Consider the following 27854-nt stretch of genomic DNA (forward strand, 5'->3'; position numbering starts at 1 on the left):
GATCACTGATGCAGGTTTACTGGCATTTCTGGTTTGTGTCATGCTACATCAGCTCCCGAGTGAATAATTTGAAAAGTTGTATTTGAAAAGTTATATGTTTGAACTAATAAATTCTAGGCCAGTTACATATAAATCTGAGTTCCTACAGGTACATATTAATTTGGATATATTTGCCTACTTAAAACTCTGAGGAGATAGCATTCCATGGCTTTGCACCTTGCTGCTGACTGGTTACTTCCAGCTGGATATCACAACCCGCTGGCTCCCCAGTGCCAGCCCTCGAGGCTCCAGAGGGGAACATCCTGCCCCACAGGGAATTACCTCCCACCACCTACAGCAGCACTTTCTCACCTTGCAGCTCATGGGCACATGAGAACTGAGATCAATAACCTTAACTCCGTGGTGAAAGCACAGATCAATAACCTCCAACCACTCCACTTATGCCAATGTTAAACGATGCTGATTCCCTCACGTGACCCCATTTCCCAGAACCTAACAGGGAGAGCAAGGACTCTTCTAGAGCACCACAATTCCAGCCATGGAATCCTTATTCTGTGGAGCTTTCCACAAGGAGAATTTCTGGCAACCTTTAAAGCACCAAGTGACCAAAGCTATACAGTTTGGTGCTCAGCACCACAACGCTTCCCTACTTATCACAGAAGTTATCAGACACTCGAGCAGCTGTATAACCACAATTCCTTTATCTGCAATGGTTCCTTTTTTAACAAAGCAGAAAAAGACAAAAACATAGAACAATCAGAAACCGCCAGAAGAGACAAACTGAAAGTCACCGGTTTCGTAAGTCAATTAAAATAAAAGGGAAGGAAAAAAAAAGAAGAAACAAGGGGAAGCCAAGATTTTAGCCATGTGCTGCCTCAGCCAATTGCACAAACTGATTCGTGGCAATGGAAGGTGAAATCTGGACCGGCCCAATTCGCTCCTCTCAGGAAGCTGCAGATGCTCAAATTGCAACACATGACCCAAAGTTTTAGACAATTGCAGCAGATTTATGACTCTTCTAGAATGAGACGTTGTGTAATGGAGTGATGGGAAGAATATGCAATAGGAATTACTGTAAGCCTGGCATGGGCTCCAAGACAAGGGACGATGGGGCAGCAGTGAATCTTCTGTGCCTGACTCCAAAGCATGAAAAAGAATTTTTGTGCATGAAAAAGAATTAATTTTTTATTTTCCTTTTTAAATGCTGTGCATTAGCACTATCCATCTTCCTGACTGCAGGAAGTGAATTCTCCAGAGCAGCGGGAATACCACAAGGTTTGGTGACAGGGCCAGCCTTTGCTAGGACTGTCCCTTCTCCAGTGGACATGTTTAGGGCTTGTTGACCTGTTGCTTTGGTGGCCCCAGGCCTTTGCAGCAGAAATAGTCCCTGAGAGGGCTCAGAGGAAGTGAGATGTGGCAGTGATGTATTTTCTGCTCCTAACAATGGTATTTCTTGGGACATTTTATTATTCTACAGTGATTCAGGGCTGAAAAATAATTTCTACATGACGTGCAAACTGATTCTTGAATAATTTTGTGAAAGACTAAGAAGCATACATGCAAATTATTTCTCCGACACACACTGTTTTCTTTTTTAGGACCACAGAACCTGCCTTGGAGCTTATAGAAATTTACTTTTTTTTTTTTTTTTTTTACACAGGAATTTTACTGAGAGGATCTAAAGACCTTTAAGTGAAACACTGCTGGCTCCTAATTCTGGGGTGGATCATGCTTTTGTTGTATAACTGTGAACTCTCTGTGTCACATGAATAAAGGCAGTAAATATTTACATATTTATAGTGCAAGCAGTTATTCAAAAGCTGAGGGTTTTCCTATGGAGAGCTGGATTGGATGAAGAAATCCAACGCGAAGAAATCGTCTCCTGTGAGGGTGGGGAGGCCCTGGCACAGGTTGCCCAGGGAAGCTGTGGCTGCCCCGGGATCCCTGGAAGTGTCGCAGGCCAGGTTGGACGGGGCTTGGAGCAACCTGGGATAGTGGAAGGGGCGTGGCACTGGAAGGGCTTTAAGGTCCCTCCAAGCCCAGCCAGCCTGGGATTGCAGGATAAACGAAACCGAGCGTACCTAAGGCGGCAGGTCCGTGCGGCGGCTCCGTCCCGCAGGCACAGCGGGCATTCCCTGCGGGATCGCGGGCGGGAGCGGCGGTGACGTCAGCGCCACGCGGGGTGACGTCAGCGGCGCGGGGCTCCCAGCGCCCCGCGCGGCGGAGAGCGGGGGGGGAGCGGCGCGTGCGGGGAGCGCCCGGGCGGCAGCGCGCCCGGCATCCATCCCCTGTGTCTCCCGCAGCCCCCCGTCCTCCTGGCCGGCCCCGCCGCGATGTTCTCCAGGAAGGGCCACGCCGACGTCAGGAAATCCACGCAGAAGGCGCTGGACCCGAAGCGGGACGTGCTGACCCGGCTGAAGCATCTCCGCGCGCTGCTGGGTGAGTGCGGCGGCCGCGAGGGGACCCCCCGCGCCCTCACTCCTCCTCCTCCGGGCGCTCCTCGCCCTCCCAGCGCTGCCCCGGTGAGTGTTTTCCCCCGGGACGGCGGTGAAACGGGGGCATAAAAGCCCCCCTTCGCTGCCCGGGGACCCCCAGGCTCCCGTGCAGCCCCGTGGGCTCCCCGGGCTGTCGCTGCCGAGGGGCAGCGCTGGGTGTCCTTTCCAGAGGCGTGGGAGCCGCGGGAGAAAGTTGCGGGTGTGTTTCGCTGCTCCTGCCTTTGGGAATTCGCGTTTCCCGGTGTCCAAGCGCTCCTGGTGCAGCCTTGTGGTTTGGGTAGTAAATAGTAGGTGAATGTATTTCCCGCGGGGTTCTTCGGGAGATCTCTTCTGCTCTTGTCAACAGCGTTAATTTGGGGCTTTTTATTGTGGTGGTTTTTGGTTGGTGGTTTTTTTTTTGTTTTTTTCTTTTTTTTTTAACTTTAAAGGAGGCCATGGTGTGGCGCTTTGTGATGCTTTTCTGCGCGTGTGGCAAGGTTGAACCTCGCTAATGTCGCCTTGCAGGTGAAGCCTTTCCCCTCACAGCTCTGCACGTTGAAAGGAGCCGACGAGTTTCAGCTGTTGCTTGTCGGAGGGAGCTGATGCGCTTCAGCTGTGAGGTGTATGTAGTTCGACGGGGTTGGGGTGGGCACAGCTGGGGCCGTGCGGGGCACAGGTGCTCCCTCAGCCCGGGGCGTGCCCTGGGCAACCTCGCCGGGGCTGGGCTCGGAGCGAAAACCTCGCGTCTGGTGTCCCGCCGGCAGGAGAAAACACACAAAAGAAGCTTTTAAGTGTGCTGCGGCAAGGCGAGGAGGCTCTGTGGTGAGGACGAGGGGACGGTCCCGAGCCAGCAGAGAGCGGTGCTCGCGGTGCCCTTGGGGCGCGCGGAGCGATCGCCGTGAGGGGCAGTGGCCGTTGGGGGCTCGTGAGGGGGCAGTGGCCGTTGGGGGCTCGTGAGGGGCAGTGGCCGTTGGGGGCTCGTGAGGGGCAGTGGCCGTTGGGGGCTCGTGAGGGGCAAGAGGGCAGGGGCAGGTGGCCGTTGGGGGCTCGTGAGGGGCAGTGGCCGTTGGGTCTGGCCGTTGGGCTCAGTGGCCGTTGGGCTCGTGAGGGGCAGTGGCCGTTGGGGGCTCGTGAGGGGCAGTGGCCGTTGGGGGCTCGTGAGGGGGCAGTGGCCGTTGGGGGCTCGTGAGGGGCAGTGGCCGTTGGGCTCGTGAAGGGCCCCGCCCGTGCCCAGGTGCCGCCGGTTGGGCTCAGGTGGGAGCAGTCAGTGACTCACGGGCGGTAATTCCCGGGATCCGCTGCTTTCCAGCAGCCCGTGGTGGGCACTTGGTGAGGGGACAAAGTGCCGGGCAAAGCCGGCCTCGTGGCCTGGGGCTGGCTCATCCTTTGAGCGGCAGGAAGGGCAAGTTCGACGTGCCCGGCCTGTGGATGTTTGAGCTCGTGGTTTGCGCTCCCAAGCGGGGCGGTTTTGAGGGCCGTGCCTGGCGGTGGAGACCAGAGGCCCGTGTGCCAGGCCCTCGGCGGGTCCGTGGGCAGCGCTGCACCTTGGCTGTGAGCGGAGGGTGAGTGACTGCCCCGGGTGTAAACTCCTCTGTTCCGTGGGTAAGGAGTGTCCGTGGTTGGGAATCGGGGCATTAGTTTCATGTTAGTTTCCCTCTGGGAGCTACACGCGGAAGTTTCGGAAGGTGCGTGAAATGCCTTGTTTGTTTGGGAAGGTGCGTGAAATGCCTTGTTTGTTTTCGTTTGTTTGGTTTCGTTTGTTTGGACGGAACCGTGAATGGAAGTGCCTGGGGGCAGGAATTTGAAAAGCCAGGAGAAGGTGCTGTGGCATTACCATGCGCCTCTTAACTGTGCATGTCCAATTGCTCATGTGCTGTGTGAACTATATTAAAATAATGTCCATTTTATTGCAAAATAATTGTGGGAAATTCTTTAAGAGTTTTTTAAGAGTGTTTTGTGAAACTGTCCTGAAAAAGATCATGACCTGAGACCACAGTGTGAGCTTGGGACTGTACATTTCTTCCTTCTCCACCAGCCTCGATGAAACAAATAGACTTGAAGAACTAAGAAACAGAGCAGCTTTTTTGTTAATGTGCCCCTTTCAGCCTCTCAGCAAGACCCAACTGGTTTAAGCTGCAGTACTGGCCTTGCTCTGGCTCTTGGTTGTCTCGGGGCAGTGCTGGGTTTTGTGTGCCCCTGTGGTGCCCAGGAGGCTCTCGGGCTCCTGGAACAGACTGGAGGGGGAACAAATGGAAACCCATGCCCATTAGCGTGCCAGAATTAGTTTCTGTCCCAGTGCAGATGGTTCAGGAGGTGGTGTTGCCTGGTGGTTTTCTGTCAAGATACTTATTACCCAGTTGGCAAGGGGGGAAACACGTGCGTCGCTCTCGGGAAGTGACATCTCTCCTTCCAAGTGGCTGCTGTGTTTGGAGGTAGCGACCTGATTCCTTGGATTAAACTTTGGTTTAAAGTGCAGGTTGTTGGCAGTGCCAGAGGGCTGGCTGGGGGCCGTGGTGTGGCAGCTGCCTGGCTGCTCGGGGCTGGGGGTCAGGGCAGGCGCTGTGTCTGAGCGGCTCTGGGGATGTTCCTGGGACGTCTGCTTTTGGGAACAGCAATGGAAATGTTTGAGATAGTACAGGAGGGGCTTTTTGAAGATGATATCTTCATGGATATTGTTGCAAGTGTATCTTTTATGGTACTGACCCGCACAGACAATGAAGCAACACATGGGAAGGACCTTTCCGGTATTTAAGGAAAACAAAGCTTTTGGATAAAGGTTCAAAAATAGTTGGATTTTTTTTTTCTTCTCCTCTTGTGCTGGCCAGTGTAGGAATGTGTGTCTGTTCCTCCCACCCTGGACGTTTCACTCCCTGTCACCAATTGCTTCCCTGGAGCCATAGGGGCACATGTTCTCCAAATAGCTGCTCCTGGTCTTGTGTTTCCTTAGGAGATGCCAACTCCTTTTCCTTTGTTAGTTTTAAATCACAGGAATTAAATTGTAAACAAAATGACAGTTACTCTTCTGTGATCCCACTGATGCAGGAGGATAAAGATCAGAGAGAAGACGATAATAGGGGAGGAATGAGGTAAAGGAATGTGTATTTCCATAAATAAGGGCTCATGTGAGCTCTGGATTGCTTCAGGTCCCTTAGTGTCATCTGTATAAGTTTGTGCAGTGTCCAAACTGAAAGAAAAGGTTCCCTTTAAGTTTGTGTTGCTTATAACCTCTCTCAGGGCTCAAATGCCCTTTGGGATCCAAATTCCTAATCTGTGGGGTGCCCTGCCTGCATGGCAGGACAGAACACTACCCAGAATAAGTGGGTGTTCATTTGTGTTGGGGAAATGACCAGAACATTTCCCTTATTTTTTTATTGCTATAGAGATGTATTTATGTTCAGAACTTTTGTAAAGTCAGTAGAAATTTTTTTTCCAAATATAGTTTGTGGAAGTGTCAGTAGTGTGGCCTTTTTTTTTTTTACAGCAGACCTAAAAAACAATGGACTGATAAGCAGCAGTGGAGATGTACAGGGTTGGCTCGTCCCCACTGACTGGCCATAAATGAAACCTCTCCAGTTTCCCAGAGTGGTTTCTGTGGGACTTTTGTAGTATAAAGATTAATCACTGCTCTTCAAGACTTTTTCTGTGGCTATTCTTGGGTAAAAAATACTCTCTTTTTTCTTGGAACATCTTATGCAGTAGTGTTTTCTCCTCAGGCACAGTTGAAATCCTTAGGTGTGATGAATACTGCTGTACAGATGTGGGCTGCTGCCATGTCCAGTGCTTTCATCCTTTTCTCTGTTGAGCAGTGGGCAAACATATGGGAGACCTGTTACAGCTGCACACAGACTTCAGTTAAGGTTCAATATGAACTTTGTGAGGTTACCAAGTGCAGTCCTGAATCTTTGTCTTTACAAAATACCAATTAGGAAAAACCCTGTTTTTCATTGAACTCGGTCCATCAAAAATGGGATAATAAGGGAGAGTAGTGGGGTTTCAGGTCTGGCACTGTTTGGTCTCACAGTTCTGTGCAGCTGGAGTAATATCAGCTCAGTGGAAATTTTCATTTAGAGACACTCAAAAGGGAAATGTGTCTGGGCTTCTCGCTGGTGTTGTTCCAGAGAGCTCATGTGAAATTGGAGGTGTTGACATTATTTTGGAAATTGTTCTAATCGGAGGGGTGTTTCAGTAACAGTCTGTTTCCATGCTGACATGCTTTTTTTGAAGATAAGTAAAAACTGTGCGTTATTTCTGGGGTGAGGCTGGTAGTAAAAGTTTATCATTAACCAGGGCATGACTGTGAAGTTCTCTTCATCTCCTTTAATTTTTCAAGTACTTGAGGATTGAGTGAGCTTTGTATAAATAGTATAAAGTCAAGTGACTTTGGAAATTCAAGGAACCAAGGGAGGATTTCTATCAAGTGCCTGTGATAATGTTTGTAGTTAACAGGAAGATAAAAGATAAGCCCGTGTGCTAAGGAGAGGCTTGTTGTCCCCCATGGACTTTTTTTTAATATGAGGAAGAGCATTGAGGGCTTGGCAATAAACTTGGGCTCTTATTAAAATAGTACTTGAGTAGTTTGTTTCCCTAAATTTTAGATTTAAGAAGTAAAGCAAGTCAGGGTGATTGGGAGGCATCCAATGAGCCAGTCATGTCATGTTTATGTGGAAGAAATAGGATGTGACCCTCATGGATGTCTGACTGTTTCCTGGATTTCGCTGCCAAAGCTCCATTCGAGTGTTAACCGGAAGCGTGAGCCTGTGGATCACCTGCCCTTGTTTGGGAAGGGGGTGAATTCCAAGGGTTTGGGAAGCTGCTGTGGATCTGGTGGCTGCTGCTGTCTGCCAGCTTGCCGAGGTGTGAGCGCTCAGAGCCGGTTTGCAGCTGGAGTAACCTGAGCTATTTGTGAGTAAACATAAAAGCAACCCCGAGTACCTGTAGCTCAGCCCCAGTCTCGCTGCCTCACTTCCTCAGAAATCCCCATCCAGTCAGTGGGATTTCCCCAAAGTCAGGGCTCTGTCTTATTATCTCAAAATGGCCCAGGAAACTTTCCTTGATGTCTTCCGTTTGAAAAACAGGAACGAGCCGTGTCCTGCTACAAGTTAAACATAGCTGTAAGAAAAGGCTGTGGCTGTAGGGATGCAGCTCACATCAGACTCGCCCCTGAGTCACCACTGAGATGCCACATTTAGAGAAAAGGAGAATTTACTTTTTTGATAAGGCAGTTCCTTTCTCCTCCTTTCACAATTCACAGGGAAAGTTTCCTTTTTGTGTAGATTTTAATGACCTCATTCCTTCATATGAAATGCCTGTAAATGAAGGCCTTGTTTTCCCCTGGAGTTGTGTTTAACAGAACGCATTCATGGTGAGGAATAATTGCACTTAGCTTGCAAATTCAAGACCAGTAGTTTGCAGGAAACAAATATCATGGCGGAGAGTTTCCCTGCACTAATTGTTTCCATAGTACAAGCAGCCAAGCAAAGCCTTACTGCAGAAAGGTATTAATTTAAATAAAAATCAAATTGTCCAAAGGCTAAAGTCATTCTTTCTTCTGTAGTTGCGGGATATTGTTGGGCCTTGTTGCTGCCATCAGCTTTATTTTGGTTACTGAATGGGTTTCTTACAAGGTGAAGCTTCAGTGAGAGGATGTGTTGTTAATAATTACTGTCCTTCTCTTAATTCTGGGTGCAATTGCCTAACTTTTCTGGACCAAATCAGTTGCAATAAAGAGCAAATGGGTGAAGTTAATGTGTTTGGCAAGTGTCAGGTTAAGAAAACATCAGACTTTTATCTTCTTAAAAAGTAAACTTAGTCCAAATTTTTGATGTAAGTTAAGGCTTCGGAAACTGATGCATGCCTGGATTGCCATTATTAAAAAAAAAAGAATTAGAAATATGCTGTTTTCTGAGTTGATCTGTTTGCCACATAAATTTAAGAACCGGATTTGCATCCAGAAGTCTTTGCTGGTGTTTGTTTTCTCCAGCAGTGCCTGCTTGTTCCAGAGATACAGAAGCTGATTGGTTACATGGTTGAGACTTGCCTCATTTTTTTTATTTTATTTTTTTTAATGGAAAGCAAATGAGCCAAAGCCCCACTGCAAACCTTCATAAATTCAGTGAAAATGGACATTTCCCTGGTTTACTGGCAAGGATGGAATCACAGTTTAGTACTGAATATTCATTGAGGTCACTAAAATAGTTTTGTATTGCATTTATTTCATTCTCTAATGCTAGATTTGAGGAAAACAAGAATTTTCAGCATTCTGCTCGTGTAATAACACTGTTTGTTCTCTTTTCAGATATTGTGGATGGAAGTGACCTGAAGCAATTTTTTGATAATAATTATTCTCAAATTTATTTTATATTCTATGAAAACTTCATAACACTGGAAAATAGCTTGAAACAAAAAGGTAAGTTGTAGAGTTTTGCCAGCAGGTGTTGGTCGGGGTTCCCCACGTGTTGTCCAAAGCAATTCCATTAGAGGCTGTCCAATGATTATCCATATTTGCATCAATAGTTTCATGCAGCACAGTGTTAGTATTAATCACTTTAATTTCGTGGCAGCAGAAGAGACGAGCATGGAAAATCGCTCTCTGAAATGTCAGCAGCTGATAAGATTTCTGAGTTCATTTTCATGGCTAAGTGTCATTTCAGCACAGAGCTCAGTTCCTGTGCTTTTACTCATGTGTCCTCTCACCTTCTTCTGGGGTCCTGCAGCTCAGGCTGTTGGGGTGAGACATGGTCAGAGCACAGAGAGGCACCACAGTTTGGACATGTCTTGCACTTGGGATGTTGGATAAAGATGAAAAATAAAGTGGGTGACGCCTTTGGTTCAGCTGAACAACAACAGCCTGATTTTGCTGTCTCACACCGTGTATTTATGGCAGACAATATTGGTTTGTGTCTTGCAGGGAATAAATCACAAAGGGAGGAGCTGGACTCCATCCTCTTTCTTTTTGAAGTAAGTTTTCCGTACCATGAAGCAAATTTGTATTTTGTCATTCTGTGTTTACTTAGAGCTTTGCAGCGAGGGGTGAAACCAGGTGTCAGTCACAGGGGAAAGGCAGAACAGAGCTGGGGAGGGTGTTCAGCTTTCAGATACAACCACCATTGTATTATGCAGTGAGAATGTTGGTGGAATGAATATGCAGAGTTGAGATGTTTTATCAAAATGGCTTGGAAGTCCTGCAGTAACACATCTGTCCTGAGGAGCTGGGGCTGAAAATGAGCTGGGGGTCTCAGGATCATTTGGGGAGCATGTGGTCAGTGGTTCCGTAGCCTCTGTTAGGCTAAAGCTTTCAAAATAGTCTGTTTCTTCTGTTCTTTTTTCTTTTAATTAAAGAAGGTATTGCTTCTGTATTTTGTGGAGGGGCAGTTCAAACCAGCAGGACTGTTTCCCTCCGCTGTGTCAGTGTGAAGTTCAGCGTTATGTTTATTTGGAATGTGTCACAGCAGGAGTCTGGGCCCAGCTCCTCTCCCATGAAGGCATCTGTTATGGTTACAGTGTTTGGTCTTGCAGCACAAGGGAAATAAGAGGATAGGAGTTGTCAGCTACTGCACATCAGTTTAATCGGAGCATGTGAAATACTAATTTGTTAAACTTTTTTAGTTCAGTGGAGCATCTTTCACTTCCAGAAGCAAATCCTTCCCTCCTTCCCAGCACTGGCCATCAGAGCATGGGCAGTGTCTGAGGAGGAAATGTTACCTAGTTAACTTCTGCATAATCAAATTAGGATTGTTTAAATTAAAAGAAGAATAGTCTGGGATAGATAATTTTCTGAGGTACCTCTTTAATTAGAGTTATTAAATAAATATATTTTGGATGTGAAATATCCAGAAAATATCACTGGACCAGATGAAAGCCTAGCATATAGAAACATTCTTACACTGCACACTGAAATTCTTAGCATAAGCTCTGCCCATCTCTGTACACAGAAAGCAGTGACACTTTTAAATATTAATTTTTAACAGTTATTTAGGAAAATAATTGGCCAGATTTCTTTCTTAAGATTTAACACACATCTTCTGTTGATTTCTCTCTATTTTTGTTTTCTTTATTTCTTTCTCTTTGTTACTGCAACTACCAACTTTTTAGTTGCGTGTTGCATCATAGAAATGCCATCTTTGTTTATATTTTGGGTTATTTTTCTGTAGGGGTGGGAGGAAAAAAGCCCTCAAATTTTCAGTGGGACTCTAGAAAAGGAAGTCAAAACAAAAGTTAATTGTTCTCAACTCTTCTCACTCCCTCTAAAAAAAACCCCAACCCAAACCCCTTAGAAGTATGTGGTTTCATGGTTTTGCATTAATGAGTAGTTTGTAGTTGGAGTGGTGTTTGTGTTGTTAGTAAAAATGATGCTGTTTAGCCTAATGTGCCTGTAATGGGAAAAATGGCCATGAAAACGCTGACATGCAATCCTGGGGTTTGTGGTCTCGGATTCTCACTGTGATGCAGCCAGTTCATCTCCCTTTTCTTCTCCCTCCCTTCTCCCCTGGAACCATGAGACTGAAATCTGAACTGTGCTTCCTGCTCCTTACAGCAGTAGAGTCTGCTCTAGGGTTTTGCCCAGGGCAGTGTCAAAGATCAGGAGCTCAGAAATGTGCCAGGTCAGTGTTTGGGGCAGGAGGAACTCTTCCTGCTCCTCCCTCCCCAGCCCAGCGGGGAAGGTGTCACACCTGCACCGAGCAGTTAATGGCAGCTCATTAGTACCCTTTAATTGGGAGTGACATTTCTGTGGCCCTGTCACCGAATGGGAAATAGCTAATGCTGGCTCACCTGGTGAGAGAGAACAACTGCATTCCTGGGGCTAAGAACTGCCCCTTAGGACTCTCCAAAAGCATCAGGAGAACATGCTGTCTGAAGGAGGAAAAACCCAAAGCTGTGTCTGAACTGGGGCTGCTTGGGGTCCCAGTGGGGGAGAGCTGTGTTACAGCCGGGTCACGGGCAGCTCTGGGGAGCAGGAGATTGTTTCAGGTATTTGTGTGGGGTTCAGGGCGATCCACTTCATGGTGGGGATCTGCTGGAGTGACCTTGCAGTCCATGTAAACTGAGACTGGGTAAGGTATGCGTTGGAGAGCAGCCCAGTGGAGGCCTTGGAGCACCGACCAGGAACCCATCAGCGTGAGCACAGGGCAGGCAAAAGGGAATGCCGAGTGATGAAACCTTCACACTGAGCCAGAGGAAACGAAACCAATTGATTGTTAAGCTTTCCATATTTGATCTGATGTCAGTGTGAGCTGGGGGGGTGCTGCATTCTCTCCTAATTAGCTAAATAGGTAATTACTTAGGATTAACAAATCCAGAGTCCAGGCGCTGAGTGTTAACAGCTTAAAAATCAATAAAAATATTTATGAGGGAATTGACTTTGCCTTTCCCAGCGGTTTGGTGGGCTCGTGCTGCTGTTGTGGAGTGACACCTAGTGTGTGTATTGGGCAACAGAGGTCTTTCCCACAAATCCTCTGGAAACTGCTTTAACTGGGCTATAATTTGTGGATTTTTTAATTTTACCCATTAGCTGCAGAGCTTGGCCACTCAGCAACAACATCAAACAATGTGTTATTTAAAGAAGAAATGTTAATCAGAATGGAGGAATGTGAAGGTTTAACTGTTCATTTTGGAAAGTGCTTTTTTGCAATTAATATCACAAAATTCTTGGTTCTAACTCTATATTCTCTAAGGTGCTCTGGCCTTGTCTTTTTCCAGATAGGTATCTGTGAAATGACACAGCAGCTGTACTGTGTTATTTTCTCCTGTTTCAGCTAGAAGCCCAAAAATGTGTGAACAACAAACTTGCTTGTTCTCTGCTGAGGTTTGGCTGTCTCCAGATTTGCAGTGTATTTGCAGAACAGGTTCCTATTGTTCCTCGTGTCCCTGTTCTCAGGTTTGAGGGCAGCTCTGAGCCCGGTGTGTCACAGACCTCACAGAAGGTGCACTACACTTATATCCATTATCTGGGTCCCATTACAGTGTTATGTCATCATCTGGTTGTGAAAGCTTGGATTTTTTTTTTATAGTAATGTATTTTTTTCTTGCAGCATCAGGTACTGATTCCTCTGACACTGCATTTGTTTTATCTCTAATGAAGTAAAAGCAGACTGATGGCTTTGATATCATACCTAGCTCAATTTCTTCCCATTCTCTGTAATTTTGCTTTATTAGTGAAGAACAGCCACATCATTTCTGTTGTGCTGATGGGGTCATCAAATTCACCCCACGGACTTAACACGTTCACTGGATGAAGTGCTTTATTCTCAGAATTTTTCAGATAATCTTTCTACCGTAGAAAAGCTTCCCAAAGCCACTTGTGGAAGTGCTGCTGTTGCTGAAGGTGTTTCAGGTCCTGTCAACGTAGTTCAGGTGTCACTGTAGGTCTGGGGACAGCTGAGGTGATGGGGTGGGTGCTCCCACCTCCCACAGGGGATGTGTTTGCTGGAAGCTTCTCAGCTTGGATTTTTCTGCTTGTTTATTTTCTGCCAGTGCACAGTAACATAACATAAAGAGCCCTCATGTTTCACACTGCACCGACACCCCTTGGGCACAGACACTGCTTTTTTAGTCCTCCTAGTAATGCTCATAACTAGAGCTGTTAGAATATATAACTTTGGTTCACTCTGGAGTAAGACTGCTGTGGATATTTTAAACACCGAATTCTCCCAGCACCTTACAGGTGTCCTTTATAGAGACTGCTCTATGAATTAGCAGTATTGGTGAAGCAGCTTAAAACAAATCTCCAAACCAGTGTTCACTTTCAGCAGGTCATTTTCGATTTCATGAAAACCTGCATCAGTGAAATTGGAGTACTTTTGGATTCCTAACTCTTTTAAAAGTTAGGTGCTGCATTGGTGGTTTTTATGAATGTGCAAAAGGACACTCTTTTATATTTCTAGCATTACCTTAGGGTGGTTTGCTTGTCTTAGGATGTTGTTCCTAATTACTTGCTACCTTTTGAACAAAAGTGAGTATAGTTGAATTCTGAGGAATTAAACTGTGTATTGAAACCAAACAATGGTAAAAGAAAGTACTTATAAAATTCTTTACAGGGAATAATGAAGTTGTTGTTGAGTTCCTGTTGCCACAGGTCCTGATTTCTCATTTCTTGTGGTTGCCCCTTTTATTTAACTTACTTGTTGCTGTTTGCATTTCCCTCATGTCTGTACAGCTCAGTATCTTAATTTCCCCACCTGTAGGTTATCAGACACTTGAAATCAAGTTACCATTAAGAGTCAGAGCTTAAAATGCAGAGTTACAGCCTTAAATTCAGGTCCTAGGTTCCTTTTCAGCCTTGCAGTGGGTTCCTGTGGAATCCCAGTGGGATTCCCAGTTGCACTGTTCAGCCTCCAGTGTGTCACACAGACTTGGCTGGCTGACTCAAGCTCACTAGAGTAAAAAAAGGGCTTTTTTGTTAATAACAATAAAAGTGCTTAGAGCTCTTCTTTTCTACACATGGAAAACTACTTTTTTAACCATTTGCAGTTCATTCTGCCATTGTTCTGCTTTCATTTATTATTACTCTTAATAAACATTCTTGTTATTCTTACAGCATTCTGTGGTAAATTCTAAGTTTCCTATGTTTGACTTCAGAGATCTTGTTATACCTGGGGCAGTAGTAAGTGCCCTGTGTGCTTTGGGCAGACATTTTCCCTCAGCAAATGACTGTGAATAATTTATTAACGCAATAAATGGAGGGTTCCATCATTTCAACTGAACTGCTGCAGGCACACTGACTCCACTGGGCTCTTGGCTTATCTGAGCCGGTGAATAGGAGCTGGAAAATGTCTAAATTGCTGCAGGTTTCGGTAGTTAAACACGTTGTCCCTGCTGTTGTCAGTGCCTCCAGGAGCGTTCAGTCAGCCGGGGCACCTTTGGTGGGGCTTTGTTCCTGAGCCCGGGTTGGGAGCAGCTCTGGCAGCAGGACAGCCGTGCCTGTTGTCTCACTCTGTTAGTGGAGCTGGGAAACATCCTGGCTGGGGGATCTCGGGTGTAAGGTTTGGTCCCAGCTGTCCCTGCGTTGGGGCAGCACTCAGTGATAGGCACAAAGCTGCCAGTCATGGTGTCATTCAACAACGGGGGCAGAAATAAAAGGCTTTTTAAAAGAAATTGCAGTATTGGTGAAGTCAGAGCAAGTCTGTTGAAATACAGCCTTGGTGGTTCTTATTCTACTGTGATAAAAGAGAGAGATCCAGCTTTCAAAAAGCAGCATCCTGTGTAAACTAAGATTTAAACTTAACATTATTCCTAGTCATGCAGGAAGTCCAAACGAAAAAGAACTATGGATAATCAGTTAAAAGAACTGACAGATACCCTGATGTGTTGATCAGTAGTAATACCTAATTTCTATTTCAAGTGTGCTATAATGGATTACCATATAGATGCAGCAAAGCACTAAGCATTAAATAGATCTATGTGTTTTCTGAAAAAGCAATATTATTTCGCACTGTGGGGTTTCTTAAAACATTTCTTATTAGTGTACTGTGAAACTAGGAACAAGATGTCAATAGCCAGCTCGGATTCGCAGCGGTGTGGATGGCAGCCTGGGCTGGAGGGGAAGAAACCATCATTTGTTTTACAGGAATAGCAATATGTGATTTTTAGAACACCAGGGTGGGGAGGGTGTAGAAAATACCGTTGGAAATGGGAAGTTGCAGTGGGAACAACTGGAGCTTGTTTGGGATCTGTGCTGTCTCGTGATGCACTCCAACCCCACCTCAGTGTGGGGACCCCAGTCTCTCAGGTGAAAATCACCAGTTAGATGTTGTGCTGCCTGGGACTGGGGGTTAACTCATAACCTGCAGTCACTTGTGTTTGAAGGTGTGGATTTTAACCATGGTAACATGTTTTGGCATTGCAGGAACAAATGTGGACTCTGAGTTTTTATGTATTTATACTGACTGTGCTCTGCAGCAGAGCTGTGCTGTCTGCAGCAGGGAGCTGGGACACCAGCAGTCTGGGGTGCTTTTTCAGGTGATTAATCACATCTTTGCATTTTTTTCAAAACACATGCATTTATAGTTTTCCTGGTTTTGAGATGCTGGGAAATAAACGTCTCAAGTTTTGCCATATGGAAAGGTTTTGGGATATGGAAGCTTTCATCACATGGGAGCTTCTGTACTATTTATTTCAACCCCGGAATTGTTTTGATTCAGTCACCTGACAGGGGTGTTGGATTCTGTGTTTTGTAAAGCAAAAAGAACAGTAAGGGTGTTGTTTTCTGCCCCAACCCTCCCAGCTTCGTGCAGTTTAGAGTTTAAGCTTGCTTTTGTTGTTGTCCTCTGCAACAGCCAGTGTTCCAGGCTTTCTCTGGGCACAACCTTAACTTCCACATCTGAGTGTCAGTGAATTTAAGTTCTTTTTCAAACGGGTCTTTATTATGCAGCTTTTACCTTATCAGCTCACACCTTGTCATAGCTGACTTTCTGGAAGTGAACTTCGTGTTCAAATTTAGGTGAAACTGTGTAACAGACTTAAACAATGGAAACAAAATACGTGCGATTCTTGTCTGGTTTTCCATGATAAATGTGCCAATGTGTGAAGGTTCATCCCTGCAGTGTATTGTGACACCTGAATCCAGCCCGGTTTTTGTTGCTGGTTTGTCCAAGTGTTTGTTTCCTGGAGCTTTTGGTGTGTGATGGGCCTGGCACAGACACAGCTCCCACAGGGAGTGGCACTGCTCCAGGGGGCACTTGGAGCGCTCCTGGGTTAGGTTAAAGCTCCTCTTGCCCTGTGCCAAGTTAAGTGAAGGTTAATGTCAGAAAGTGTCCTGAGGAGTGGTGGGCTGCTAGTGTTTAATGTTTAGATGGATAGTGATAACTCTTTGGCCATGGATCCTGCAATATGATTGGCAGAAACCTGGTCCTTAACTAACAAGTAAAAAGCCCCAGCGTGAGTCATGGCCTCATTTTTAGCCAGTCAGATCCTTCATCCCAAGCCTGTTCCTCCTGCCCACGGAGGGGGGGGAGCCAGACCTCTGGCCACCAGCCCCCTGCTCCTGCAGTCCCTGCTGCCACGGTGTCCTGGGCAGGGAGCTGGGGCAGGAACACCAAAACAAAATACACTGGGAACATAGAAGAGACGTGCCTGGTTTGCAAGTTTACTCTGAATAAACTTCTAGAAATGCCCAGTACTCTCTGGGGAGGACGTGCTCTGGTAAGGGTGTGGAGGAGGAGCAGCCCCTCTGACCTGAGCTCTAGCTCCCTAAGCATGTGAACTTGTCATGACTTCCATCTTCTGCCATGGAGAAAGGAATGGTCCGTTTCCAAGAAGACTATTCTGAGTGTTGTATAAAATTTCTGAAGCACTTGGTTGTCAAAAATAAAAAAGTCTGTCCATGTCTCAGGCACACTGCCGTCAGCAGCAGTGCTGACCCGTGCCAGCCAGCTCCCAAGGGTTGCCCACAGTGCCAGTTCCTGCTTTCTTGGCTGCGATGTTTCCTCTTGTGAGCTTTTGTGTGCAAAACACCAAAAAATGGCTCACCATTGCTCAAGTGACTTGCCATTCATTTTTGCATCCTGCATGTGGTATTTCTGAAAACTTAATGATGGTTTGTTGTGCAGAAGTTTGTGCCAGTGATTTTTGTTTGATAATGACAAGAACTCTGTCTCAGTCATTTATAACATTGTTTGATTTAATTTGATTTCCAAAAGTAGATGTTGAAAAGTAGTTTCCCCATTTAAATATATCTTCCTATGTTCTATATTTCAATGGGTGAAAACCTGTAAGATGCAGACATGTTTTTCTGTGGAACCTGTGTGGAGCCCTGTCTATGTCTCTCCTTTGCCAGGTGGAGCAGCGGTGGGTGAGCTGTCCTGTGTGACTGCCTCACCTGCCTGCCAAGCCCTAGTCCTTACTACCAGTAGTTTAAAAAAGGTGTCTTGGAGCCTCTTAAAGTCCTTTTAAAGCCATATTTACTCAAGTAAGACCCCTAAATAGTTTTGATTTATCCAGTTTATTTAACAGCATTACCATCCACTGAACTGACAAAGAAAGCATTTGGAAGCCCCAAGTGTTCTTTGCAGCTAAGATGATAAGACTCCATTCAGGAAAGCACTTAAGCGTGTGCTTAAATTGCTTTGCGGGTGCCCTGTAGCGCAACCAAACTGCGGGAATGGGTTTGACCACAGCCTCTCGTTGTGTTTGATCTGCCTTCGGGAGGATCAGTCCTCAACTCCAGAGACAGGCCACCACGGATTATTCCCTAAGTGCTTTATTAACTGCCTGTGCTGGGAATTCAATTAGCCTGGCTTTGTGTAATTTGGCTCGGTTTCCCTGAGCGGCTGAAAGCACAGGTAAATGAGCTCTCAGGAGCAGTAACTGCCCCGCTGTTCCCGGTGCCTCAGCCGGGGGTCGGGGCCCATTAGCTGATGGAAACACAGCCCGGAGCCGGGGCCGGAACCAGAGCCGTGACAGGCTCCGCAGAGTCAGCCCAGGAGGGCTGCTCACGATGTCTGGGCTCTTCACGGGCAATGCTGGAGGGCTGAAACACAGGGGAAGGGAAAGTGCTTCATCGCTGGGTCGTGGTATTTATTCAGAACCATTCCCAGTGTCTTTCTCCACAACCAGAGAGCAAAGTCGTGGGCAGGAGTCCTTGTTGTGATAGGCATTTCTTTCTGTGGTATTCTGTTTATATGTATTGCCATTTCATTTGTGTCGTGTGTCTTCGTTTCTCTGTATCCTCTGATGACCCAGTTTATTATGGAAAATTTGACTATTTAGTTTTGTTTCCTGCAGAAAATATTGCAGCTACTGCCTGAGAGGATTTTTTATCGATGGCATTTTCGCAGTATAGGTAAGAAGAAATGGTTTAAAAACATTCTAGTGCAAATAAAATCAATGTTTTCTCTAGTCACTTCCCTGGTTCCACAAGCCCTGAATCCCTCAGCACTGCCCACAGAAATAGTACTCACACAGGAGACTTGCAGCTCAGCATTCCCAAAGCACATGGAAGAATGTTTTTGCCTGCTGCAACAGACCTGTGTCCCTTGCTTGGGGTGGCTTGGATTGCCTGCTTCGCTTTTATTTTGCATGAATGTTATTTCAGTTTTATCTTCTTGGATTTACCTGGCCCTCTTCCCTTTCTTCTCTTCCATGTGATGGTAGCTATCAGGATGAGGGTAATTTAAACCAACACACCTTTTCCTGCTTAGGTCTCCCTTTGGATTCACAGACCAACTCCAAACACTGGGATTCAGGAGTGCTGTGGATCTGTATGTGACTTGCAGATTTGCAGTAGGATGTCTTTGCAAGTGATTGCACAAGAAATGCCTGTTCCAATCCATCCCACCAGGGATAGATCCTGTGTGGAACTTGATCCTCTCTGCCTCCTGGAAATTCATCCTGTAAAACTTGGGCACTGAATAGGCAGCAGAAAGTTCTGCTTCCAACTGCTGCCAAAGCGGTCCCAACATTTTGTTGTGCTGCTTATTAAAGTAAATTTTATGGAGGGGTTCTGTTCCTTCTGAGTAGGACTTTTTTGTTGTGGTTGGGTTTGGTTTCCAGCACTGTCTCTCCAGCTGCCTTGTTTGTCATCAGAACAAGGAATTGCTGTTGCAGAAGAACAATGAGTGGAAGTTAAAGGTCAAGGAAAGGGCTCTTGTCACATTTCCACTCAGCAGTGACAAAAATAAGAGGAGACATCTGCCTGACCACTTCATACTGGTTCAGCTGAGCTAGTCCAGAACAAATTGGTTTCAGTCAGTTGTTTTGTAGCTGATATATTCTTTATACTTCTCTTGGGTGGCCATATTGGGATAATTTTTTGACTGAGCAATTTTTTACAGCTCTACCTTGGGATTTCCTTTTTGCTTAATGTTCACGTGCATTAACGCGTGTTTTCTATACATGTTAATTTGTATTTAGTATTGTGAAGTGGAGAGATCTGGAGGGAAGGAACCTGTTTAAGGGCTGTACATAATTCAATCTTAGTATTTATGAAAATAGTTTGAGACATTGTCATCTGACTAAACCCAAAGTACCATACTGGAAAGACACACCATAGTAAATCTTACTCCACTGATGATGACGGTGATTGTAACCAGATTTACTTTGGATTTTTTCCCCCTCAGTTGTCTTAAAACCCAGTGCAGTGGCCACAGAGTAAATGGCATTAAACTAGCCTTTTCTGGAGTATTTTTTAAAAACCATTGTGGTGGGAGGGCCCGTTCTTTGTGTCTGATAGTGCCTATTTAACTTTCCTAATCCAGGGTCAATTCTGAAGAAACTTTTGCACACTGGAAATTCTCTCAAGGTATTTCTTTGTTTTCATATTCCTTTTCACTTTCATTCTTATGAAGCATATCACTTTGCAGCTTTTCAATATCCGTGGTTTTCAGATTGTTAGGCTTTGTAATTTTACTTACCTTTTAATTGTAAATCTTATTATTGTGATCCCAGATTATTTTAACATTCGTCTTCTGTTATTTTGCTCCTTTAATGACCTTTGTAAAGTTATCTAGAGAAGACATAAATAGATACTGCTTAATGCTTCATTTTTTCAGTTCTCTTTAGCATTAAGTATACTGTATTAAACCTAGGATTAAAATAATAATGTGAACACCCTGGTGTGGTGGAAAGACTTCCTAGCACCTGGCTGGGGTGAAAGCTCTCGTTCTGCGTGTTCTGAACCGTTTAACCACGTTACTGCACTTAGTTTACTGTCTTTTCCCACAAATCCATCCCCTCGCAGATAAGATGTGAAGGAATCCGGCTGTTCCTGCTCTGGCTCCAAGCCCTGCAGACGAACTGTGGGGAGGAGCAGATCCTGCTGTTCGCCTGCCTCGTGCCCGGCTTCCCCCCGCTGGTGTCCTCACGGGGCCCCTGCACCCTGGAGAGCCTCCTCAGCCCTCCCTGCCCGCCCGACGGTGAGTGGGGACACTGCTCCCACCCGGGCACTGGGAACGTGGCATTCCAGGGGGGATGCCATTTGTCAGGCTGCTCTGCTTGGTGCAGCTGCAGAGCCACCTGACTGTCAGCCAGAGCGGTCGGGGTTGGTTGTTTGCCCGTTGGTTTGGGGATTTTTTCATTGAGAGGCAGCAGTAGGAACATGTCACTGCAAAGTAAGCAGGTGTGCTGGTTTCCAGCTCGTTGGTTCACCTGCAGTGGCTGCTGCTGTCAGTCCTTCGAAACCACGGGGAGTCAGATGCCGGTACCACCCTCCATGGGATGTGGCAGGACTTGGGGAAATGCCCAGTAGCTACTGGACTTGGGTTTTCTACAGCTTAGTAGTGCATTAACGGGTATTTTAAATTTATCTTTTCATAGAAAATTCTTTTATTTCAGTATTTTCATGTTTTCATGTTTACGTTTAAAATATTTTGTTTTAGCTAAGATTTTTCCGGAGGAAATAACCCCGCTTTTGCCAGCTGTCTCTGGAGAGAAAATTGCTGAAGACCAAACCTGCTATTTTCTTCAGCTCCTGTTAAAATATATGGTAATCCAGGTGAGGAAGATGTGTGTTTGTAACCAGTAATATCTGGGGGATGTACTGGTCACAGAATATGAATTCTACACTGTATCTGTACAGAGCTGGCTTTGCCCCTCCCCTGGAAGAAACTGGCTCCTGCACTTTATTAGGCTTGGTTTTGAAAGGAAAATCATCCCAAAGGTACTTCCTTGTGCCATCTTTGGTTAAAATAAGAAGTTTGTCACATTTGTGATAAGAATGAATGAATGTTATCCAAACTTGCAGGAAACTGACTATTTTATGTGCTTGTGGTTTCATTTAGAAAATTGATATGGGGTAAAGATGAGATTTGTTCTCTTTGGACACATACCTAGATGAAAAGAAATGTAAACGACCACTGGAGGAAGAGATAAAAAGAGATGGCTTCTAAAATTTCTTTTTTTAAAGGATGCAACTATCATGTACATAAGTTTAATTAGAAGTAGATCAGATGAATCTGTACAGGAAAGAAATTAAGATAATGTATATATTTAAAAAGTACAAATAAAGCAATATTTGAAATAAAGCAGAAACTATATAGACAATGAACATTAAAGAGCTCAGTTTAAAAAAATAGATTATAATTAAATACTTTGACATACACTTTTTAATATCAAAAGGCAAGACCAAAGCGATATTTGGAAGGGATTTTGTCATCTTGAATACATACTTTATTTTGAAAAGTGACTGTAAGAAATTATCAGCTTCCTCCACAGCACCCTTTGTTTTACATATCAGAATCTCACAACTCCAGTTAAAAATAAAATTTCAGTCTTCCTTTTTTACACTTTTTCCATGTTTGGGATCTAAACAAACCTGACTACACTGTAAATCCAGTTGCACAGTGGTTCATCCACGTTTATTTGTGTTGCTCGTTAGTGGGGAGCAGAGCTGGGCACTACCCTTGCTGCAGATGAGCTGAGATCAAGTCATCTGATAGAAGTGCAGAGTGATCCCTTGGAGCCAGAACGCAGATCACATCTGCATCTTTGACAAAGTTTATACCTGAGGAGAATGTAATGTATCATTTTATTTACATCACACTTGTGATGTTTATTTACATCGCAAATAACACGATACAAAACCTCAGCAGTCTTGTATTTTACGAAAGCAGGGCAGTGCAAGTTTCCCACAGAATCCCAGCGTGGGTCGGGCTGGAAGGGACCCCAGTGGCTCCTCTGGTCCCACCTCCCTCCCTGTTCCAGCAGGGTCATGCTGGAGCACATGGCACAGGAGTGTGTGCAAACAGGTCTGGAATATCTCCAGTGAGGAGACTCCACACCCTCTCTGGGCAGTCTGTCCAGTGCTCGGTCACTGCACAGGAAAGTTCTTCCTCATGTCCAGGTGGAACTTCCTGGGCATCAGTTCCTGCCTGTTCCTCTCGTCCCGTTGCTGTCCCGAGCAGAGCCTGATCCGGCCTCTGACACGTGAACTGCGTCAGTCACGTGCAGTCATCTCAAACTGAAGGTGTCTTAAAATGAAAAGAGTAATTCACTGTCAAAATTTGTCATTCTAGATAAATATCATATATGTTTATATTATATATAAATGTAATATATAAATATTTCTGACAGAAGCGTAGCCCAGAGTAACTTTTTCGGAATTTACATGTGAGAAGCAAATTTGGTAAAAGCATGGTCTGACAGCACAAACACACTGGCTTCTGCTGAACTCACTGTCTTGGGGATGCCAAAGCCCTCTCGGGTTATTCTTACTTTATATTCTTGGTGTGGTTTGTAAAGGGTGTTTCAGGACTGTGCTAGTTTTTTAGCTCTTGTTAAAGTGTAGTTGCATGTTTTCTGTGTTCGATGCAGGACGATTGTCAGTATAACACATTAACCTGAGGTTTTTTGTTTGTTTCTCTCTAACTCCATGACACAGGCTGCAAGCTTGGAGTGGAAAAACAAGGAGAACCAAGACACTGGGTTTAAGTTTCTCTTTACCTTGTTTAGAAAATACTATCTTCCTCACTTGTTTCCATCTTTTACAAAGCTAACCAACCTCTACAAACCTGTGCTTGGTAAGTTGTGGGGTTTGTCTTCAAAGTTGGAAAAGCAGGTGACTGCTCTTGGCAGCATCTCTGTTACCTGTGGGCTTGTCAGCACAGCTCTGTTGGATGAGGATTCTTTCTCCTGATTTCGTGTTTTCTTTGAGCACAACTTTTGACCTGCTGTGATAGTGGAGGAAGGTGCTGCTGCTCCTGGCTGTGTAAGGCCTGGCCAATTCCACTGGCATAACATTTATATGGAGCGAGCATGGCTCTGTGATATTAGTGAATGGAGACAGAATGTGCTCTCTGATGGGTTTTTAGAGAACCAGTGAGCTGTCCAGGTGTGGGGGAGTAGCTGACTTAGTTACTCTTATTTTGCTACCTTTTTCATTGGAGAGAAAATGAACATGAAGGGCCAGTTGAAAGAAAATTGAGATGTACCTCTGCAGTTGTAGGATTAAAAGCATGTTATTTCAGAAACAAGGTTTTCCTAATTTTCTACTAAATTATGTAGTACAGTCAATAGGAGCAGTGGTGTTAGTCCTCACCTGATGTAGTGCAGCCTTTTCTTCATCATCCTTCTCCTCCCTTTGACTTTTACCTTCTGTTTTTATAGTTTAATATTTAGTGTCCAAAATCACCTCAGTGCCACCTCGGCTTTGTTGTTTACACCTAGAGCCCAGGCCTTTCATGTTTTCCAGCTGTGTGCAAGTGATTTTTCCTTAAATCTGAGCACCTGAAGGAATTGTGACCCAACCTGTCTCCCTTCGGCAATCTTCCACTTCTTCCCATGTGTTTTCCGTCTCTTATTTCAGTGTGTGAACTTCTCTGTCTGATTCACTAAGAGTCCTTTTCTTCTTCATCTTTGCACTATTGAGTTTTCCACAGCCATCTTCTCTTTCTGTCTGCACTTTATTAAAGACACTCTGTGAAAGTGACAAAATGAACTTACATTGTAGCAGGAGGAGTTATCTAGTTCAGATTTTGCCCTTCTTTTTGCAACCCTTTTCTTTCCCTTTGCTTTGTTTTGTGTGATACAAGTGATAACCTCTGGGGAAATCTGTGCTGTTATGTTCTCTGTGTTCTTTAGGAGTGAAAAGTTATGATAGAATATAAGCATTAATACAATAAAAGCAGTCAGTCATTGCATCTGTTATTTCACAGGGAGAAAATGCTGGTGACGTGTTCAATACGTTTAACCAGAGTTTGGAAGCTGTTACAGTTTTTAAGATTACATTTTCTTTCTATGTGTCCTTTTTCTCTTACCAGATATTCCTGATATCAGGCCAAGGCCGGTGTATGTCACTGCAACACGAAACAATGAAAGTGTCTATAGCACAAAAATCCCGTATATGGCAGCTCGAGTTGTTTTTATTAAGTGGCTTGTTACCTTCTTCCTTGAAAAGAAATACTTAACTGCTGTCCAGAACACAAAAAATGGAGGAGAAGTGCTCCCTAAAATTATTCAGGTGAGCTTTGGAGTTTGCCTCTCTTTTCTTATGTACATGCTAACCTTGCAGGATGATCTCACTGCACTGACAGCTGAAGCACAAAGAAATGCTACCCCATAGTGAATAAATGATGTAGGTACTTATTTGATTTTCTTTTCCTTTGACGGAGGAGGGAATCTCCAAGCAAAGCCCTTCAGTAATTCACTAGGAGTTTATTTTCCTCATAGCTTGTTGTATTACCAGCTTCAGCAGTATTATATTTAGACTTCTGGAATTTACTCTGTAAACTGTCATACTTAGTTGTGCCATGGACCATCTCCCAGTGACTTCAAAAGCTGTTTTGTTTTCATCTTGGTTATAGCAGCTGTTTACAAAGAGATATTAGAGAAGTATTTCGCTTGCAAACTGCTGGTTGAGACTTCTCTAGGATTAGAGACTTCCCACTGAATTTTAGAGAAACAGCTGCTTTTTCTCTTAAGAGACTCTCCAGTGTCCTGTCTGTGCCTTCCTCCACTCCCACCACTGCACCTCTGCTCTTTGAAGTGGACAAGTCAGTCAGCTGCTCTGGCCCATAGGAAGTGTGCAGCTTGTGGAGGACAAGACCAGAGAACAGCTCTGCCTGACTGCTGGATCCCAGCGGTTGTGCCAGGCAGTACACTGGTATCCCGAGCTCTGCCTGAGCATCCCAGAGCTTTGGTGGGTGCTGTTCCAGCCGTTCCATGGGGTGTGTTTGCTCCGTGCAGACGGTGGGGGTGAGCCAGGACAAGGCGGCGGAGCTGGAGGGCGGCGCGGCGCAGGAGCAGGACGGGAGCCACTCCAACAGCAGCACCCTGTCCGACAGGAGGCTCAGCAACGCCAGCCTGTGCAGCGTGGACGAGCAGCACCGCGGCGTCTACGACATGGTGCAGAGGATCCTGCTCTCCACCCGCGGCTACGTCAACTTCGTCAACGAGGTCTTCCGACAGGTCACTGCCCGGGCTGCTCGCTGTGGGATGGAATGGGTTTGCAGCTAAACTGGGAATAGGAAATGCTGTAGAGTTGGATCCTGTTGGTCAGGGAGAGTGGTAATCTACTCATAATTCAAAGGGACTGTTTTTTAGTATGAAAAGTGTATTTACATCTATTTCAGTACTTACATAATGCACATCAATATCGTTTTTTTAATTGGCAAAATATGCTTTTTTTGGTACCAGATGACATTTTCAGACATTGATTTCCCTGCAGTGCAAAGGTCTTTTGTCACTATTATACTTTTTTTGGTCTCCTAAGACCTGCAGAGGTATGGGGTAGCAGCCAGCCTGGGCTGTGTAAGCCTTCAGAGAGAACATCTTCCCAGAATGATTCCCAGATACACATCTTGAGTAGCGTGTTGCAAATAAACTCATTGTCTTGATTTCCAAAATTGCAGTGAACAAAGATGAGCAGTATGGGGGGGGTGTTTATGTGCATCACATCCATGTCCTACATGGAGTAAAATCAGTGAACTTTTCATTTTAGGCTTTTTTGTTGCCACCTTCTGATGTATCCGCAACACGGAAAGTGGTGAAGGTGTATCAGAAGTGGATACTGCAAGAGAAGCCCGTGTTCATGGAGGAGCCAGACAAAAAGGAGGACAGCCAGGATGCTGTTGTCCACCTGGAAGACTCCTCAGTGCAAACAGACGGTAAACATGTATGGTATCCCTGTTCCTTACTTTGTTCTGTCCACCTGCAATGCAGGGCTTAAGTTTTCACCTCGCTTTGTAAAGGAGTAACAGTTAAAAATGTGTGGGGAATAAAGGTTAAAAAATGCTTTTGTTTAAGTACTCACAATTTAAATAGTTACAGAGTGTTCAGTAGCACTTAGGGAGTGCAGGGCAGGATTGCAGCTGGTTTGGGAAACACCATTTGTGGTTATTCCCTGTGTGTACAAACATGACAGGGAGACACTAACCCTGCCAGGTTCTGCAGTGCTGAAATGACCTGTCTGCTGCCTGGGCAGGGAGGACTATTGCCTTCTGGTGGTAGTTACTGGAGACTTTGACAGTGGGTACTAACTTATATTTACTGGATGAAATATGTGCAATTGAACACCTTAGTCTAGGAAATTAAAGTGTAGCTGCTATTTCTGTGCATCATCTTTTTAATACACTGTTTTGAAGCGTCAATAAAAGTTCTTTGATGCTACTGATGCTGTTTAAAGGGATGTTTTGTTATACTGAGGAAGAAGTTTGAGTTGTAAATCCTAGTGAGGATTACAAGGTTTCAGCAGCTTATTTTTGTAGAGGATTTAGAGTTTTGCCAGACTTTAAGTGTTACTACAATCAGTGACTACAAAACATGATGTAAAATATAGTAAATAACGTGCCTTCTGAAACTTTTATGAGCCTTTAAATTCCATATACAGCCTGTTTGTTCAGAAATTAAAAAATAATAGATAGTAATTCCTCGAGGAAATGAATGTAGGTCATGACAGTTCCTCCTTTTTTGCTGTTGACCTTTTAAATGGTTTTGATCCATGTGGACACGTTCCTTTCTTCTCTGTCCCTGACTGGGCTGTGTTTGTGGCAGCTTTCCTCGGAGCACTCCGGGCACAAGCGCTCCTCCAGCTGGGGCAGGACGTACTCCTTCACCAGCGCTGTGAGCAGGGGATGTGTGCTGGAAGATGAGGACAGAGATGTGAAAGCTGGAGCCCAGGCTGCATTACAGGTGTGCTGTGTGGGAAGGGGACGCTGTAACTTCCCTGCTCGTGTAACTTGCACTGCAAATCACCTTAGAGTCTCTGAGACAAAGGAAAAGAGGTGTCCAAGCATAGAATGGCAGGAAATGAGTGGCTGGAGGAATGTCCTCTTGCCTGCCCAAACAGAAGAGACATCCACAAGCCCCATACTGAGCCCTGTCTGCCTTGGGGGGTCTGTGATGTCACGTGGCTGCTCGCTGGAATGATGTAGAAAAACAAAGTGATGGGTAAAACATGGAACTTCCCTAAGGAAAGGGAAAGGTTTAACTAGAGGAGGACAAGTATTTTATTGTAAGTCTTGACTGTTTTCCTTGCTGACACTGTGTCAATGGAGTGTCGATGCCTGTGTTGCAGGTGTTCCTGACAAACTCGGCGAATGTTTTCCTGTTGGAGCCGTGCACTGAGGTCCCGGTGCTGCTGAAGGAGCAAGTGGATGCTTGCAAAGCTGTTCTCAGTATCTTCAGGCGCATGATAATGGAGCTGTCAATGAATAAGAAGACATGGTAAACTTTACGTGGCATCATTTAAGAGAAAGTTATCAACATTTAAACTTTCTGGGACAGTTTTTGGTAGGGAACAGACTGGCTTTCTCAGGGGCAGACCTTGCTACCTAAGTTATGTTTGAGACTTGCCTCTGAGTTGATTTGAGAGATTGCAGAACCTGCTGAGCCTGCATCCTTGTACTGCTTCACTTCAAGGTTCTGGCTGGTATTTCCATTCCTAACTTCACCTGAAAAATGAGCTTTTTACAGTCCACAGCCAATGGCTAGGGTTATTTTGCAGATGATCTGTGA

The 27854-nt window shown here is 45.1% G+C and overlaps 1 protein-coding gene across 6 annotated transcripts in view; it reads left to right on the forward strand.

Moving 5' to 3' along the window:
- The first annotated feature begins 2232 nt into the window (after window positions 1–2232).
- Window positions 2233–27854, forward strand: part of RALGAPA2 (Ral GTPase activating protein catalytic subunit alpha 2) — a 97300-nt gene continuing 71678 nt past the window's right edge. For 4 of the 6 annotated variants that reach the window (XM_039385781.1, XM_039385782.1, XM_039385783.1 and 1 more), the window contains exons 1-14: window positions 2233–2439; window positions 8770–8880; window positions 9382–9431; window positions 18192–18249; window positions 19664–19707; window positions 20146–20320; window positions 20783–20898; window positions 20983–21063; window positions 22783–22921; window positions 24161–24360; window positions 25086–25307; window positions 25840–26013; window positions 26892–27029; window positions 27415–27563. In XM_039385781.1, coding sequence (XP_039241715.1) covers window positions 2334–2439; window positions 8770–8880; window positions 9382–9431; window positions 18192–18249; window positions 19664–19707; window positions 20146–20320; window positions 20783–20898; window positions 20983–21063; window positions 22783–22921; window positions 24161–24360; window positions 25086–25307; window positions 25840–26013; window positions 26892–27029; window positions 27415–27563 — 1763 coding nt within the window. In that variant the 5' untranslated portion in view covers window positions 2233–2333. The remainder of the gene's footprint in view (window positions 2440–8769; window positions 8881–9381; window positions 9432–18191; window positions 18250–19663; window positions 19708–20145; window positions 20321–20782; window positions 20899–20982; window positions 21064–22782; window positions 22922–24160; window positions 24361–25085; window positions 25308–25839; window positions 26014–26891; window positions 27030–27414; window positions 27564–27854) is intronic. The other 2 variants (XM_027724199.2, XM_027724200.2) reach the window with 1 other exon arrangement.

This window comes from Pipra filicauda, unplaced genomic scaffold (assembly GCF_003945595.2).
Source record: "Pipra filicauda isolate LSUMZ 115617 unplaced genomic scaffold, ASM394559v2 scaffold435_size564288_pilon, whole genome shotgun sequence".
NCBI classification, from domain to species: domain Eukaryota; kingdom Metazoa; phylum Chordata; class Aves; order Passeriformes; family Pipridae; genus Pipra; species Pipra filicauda.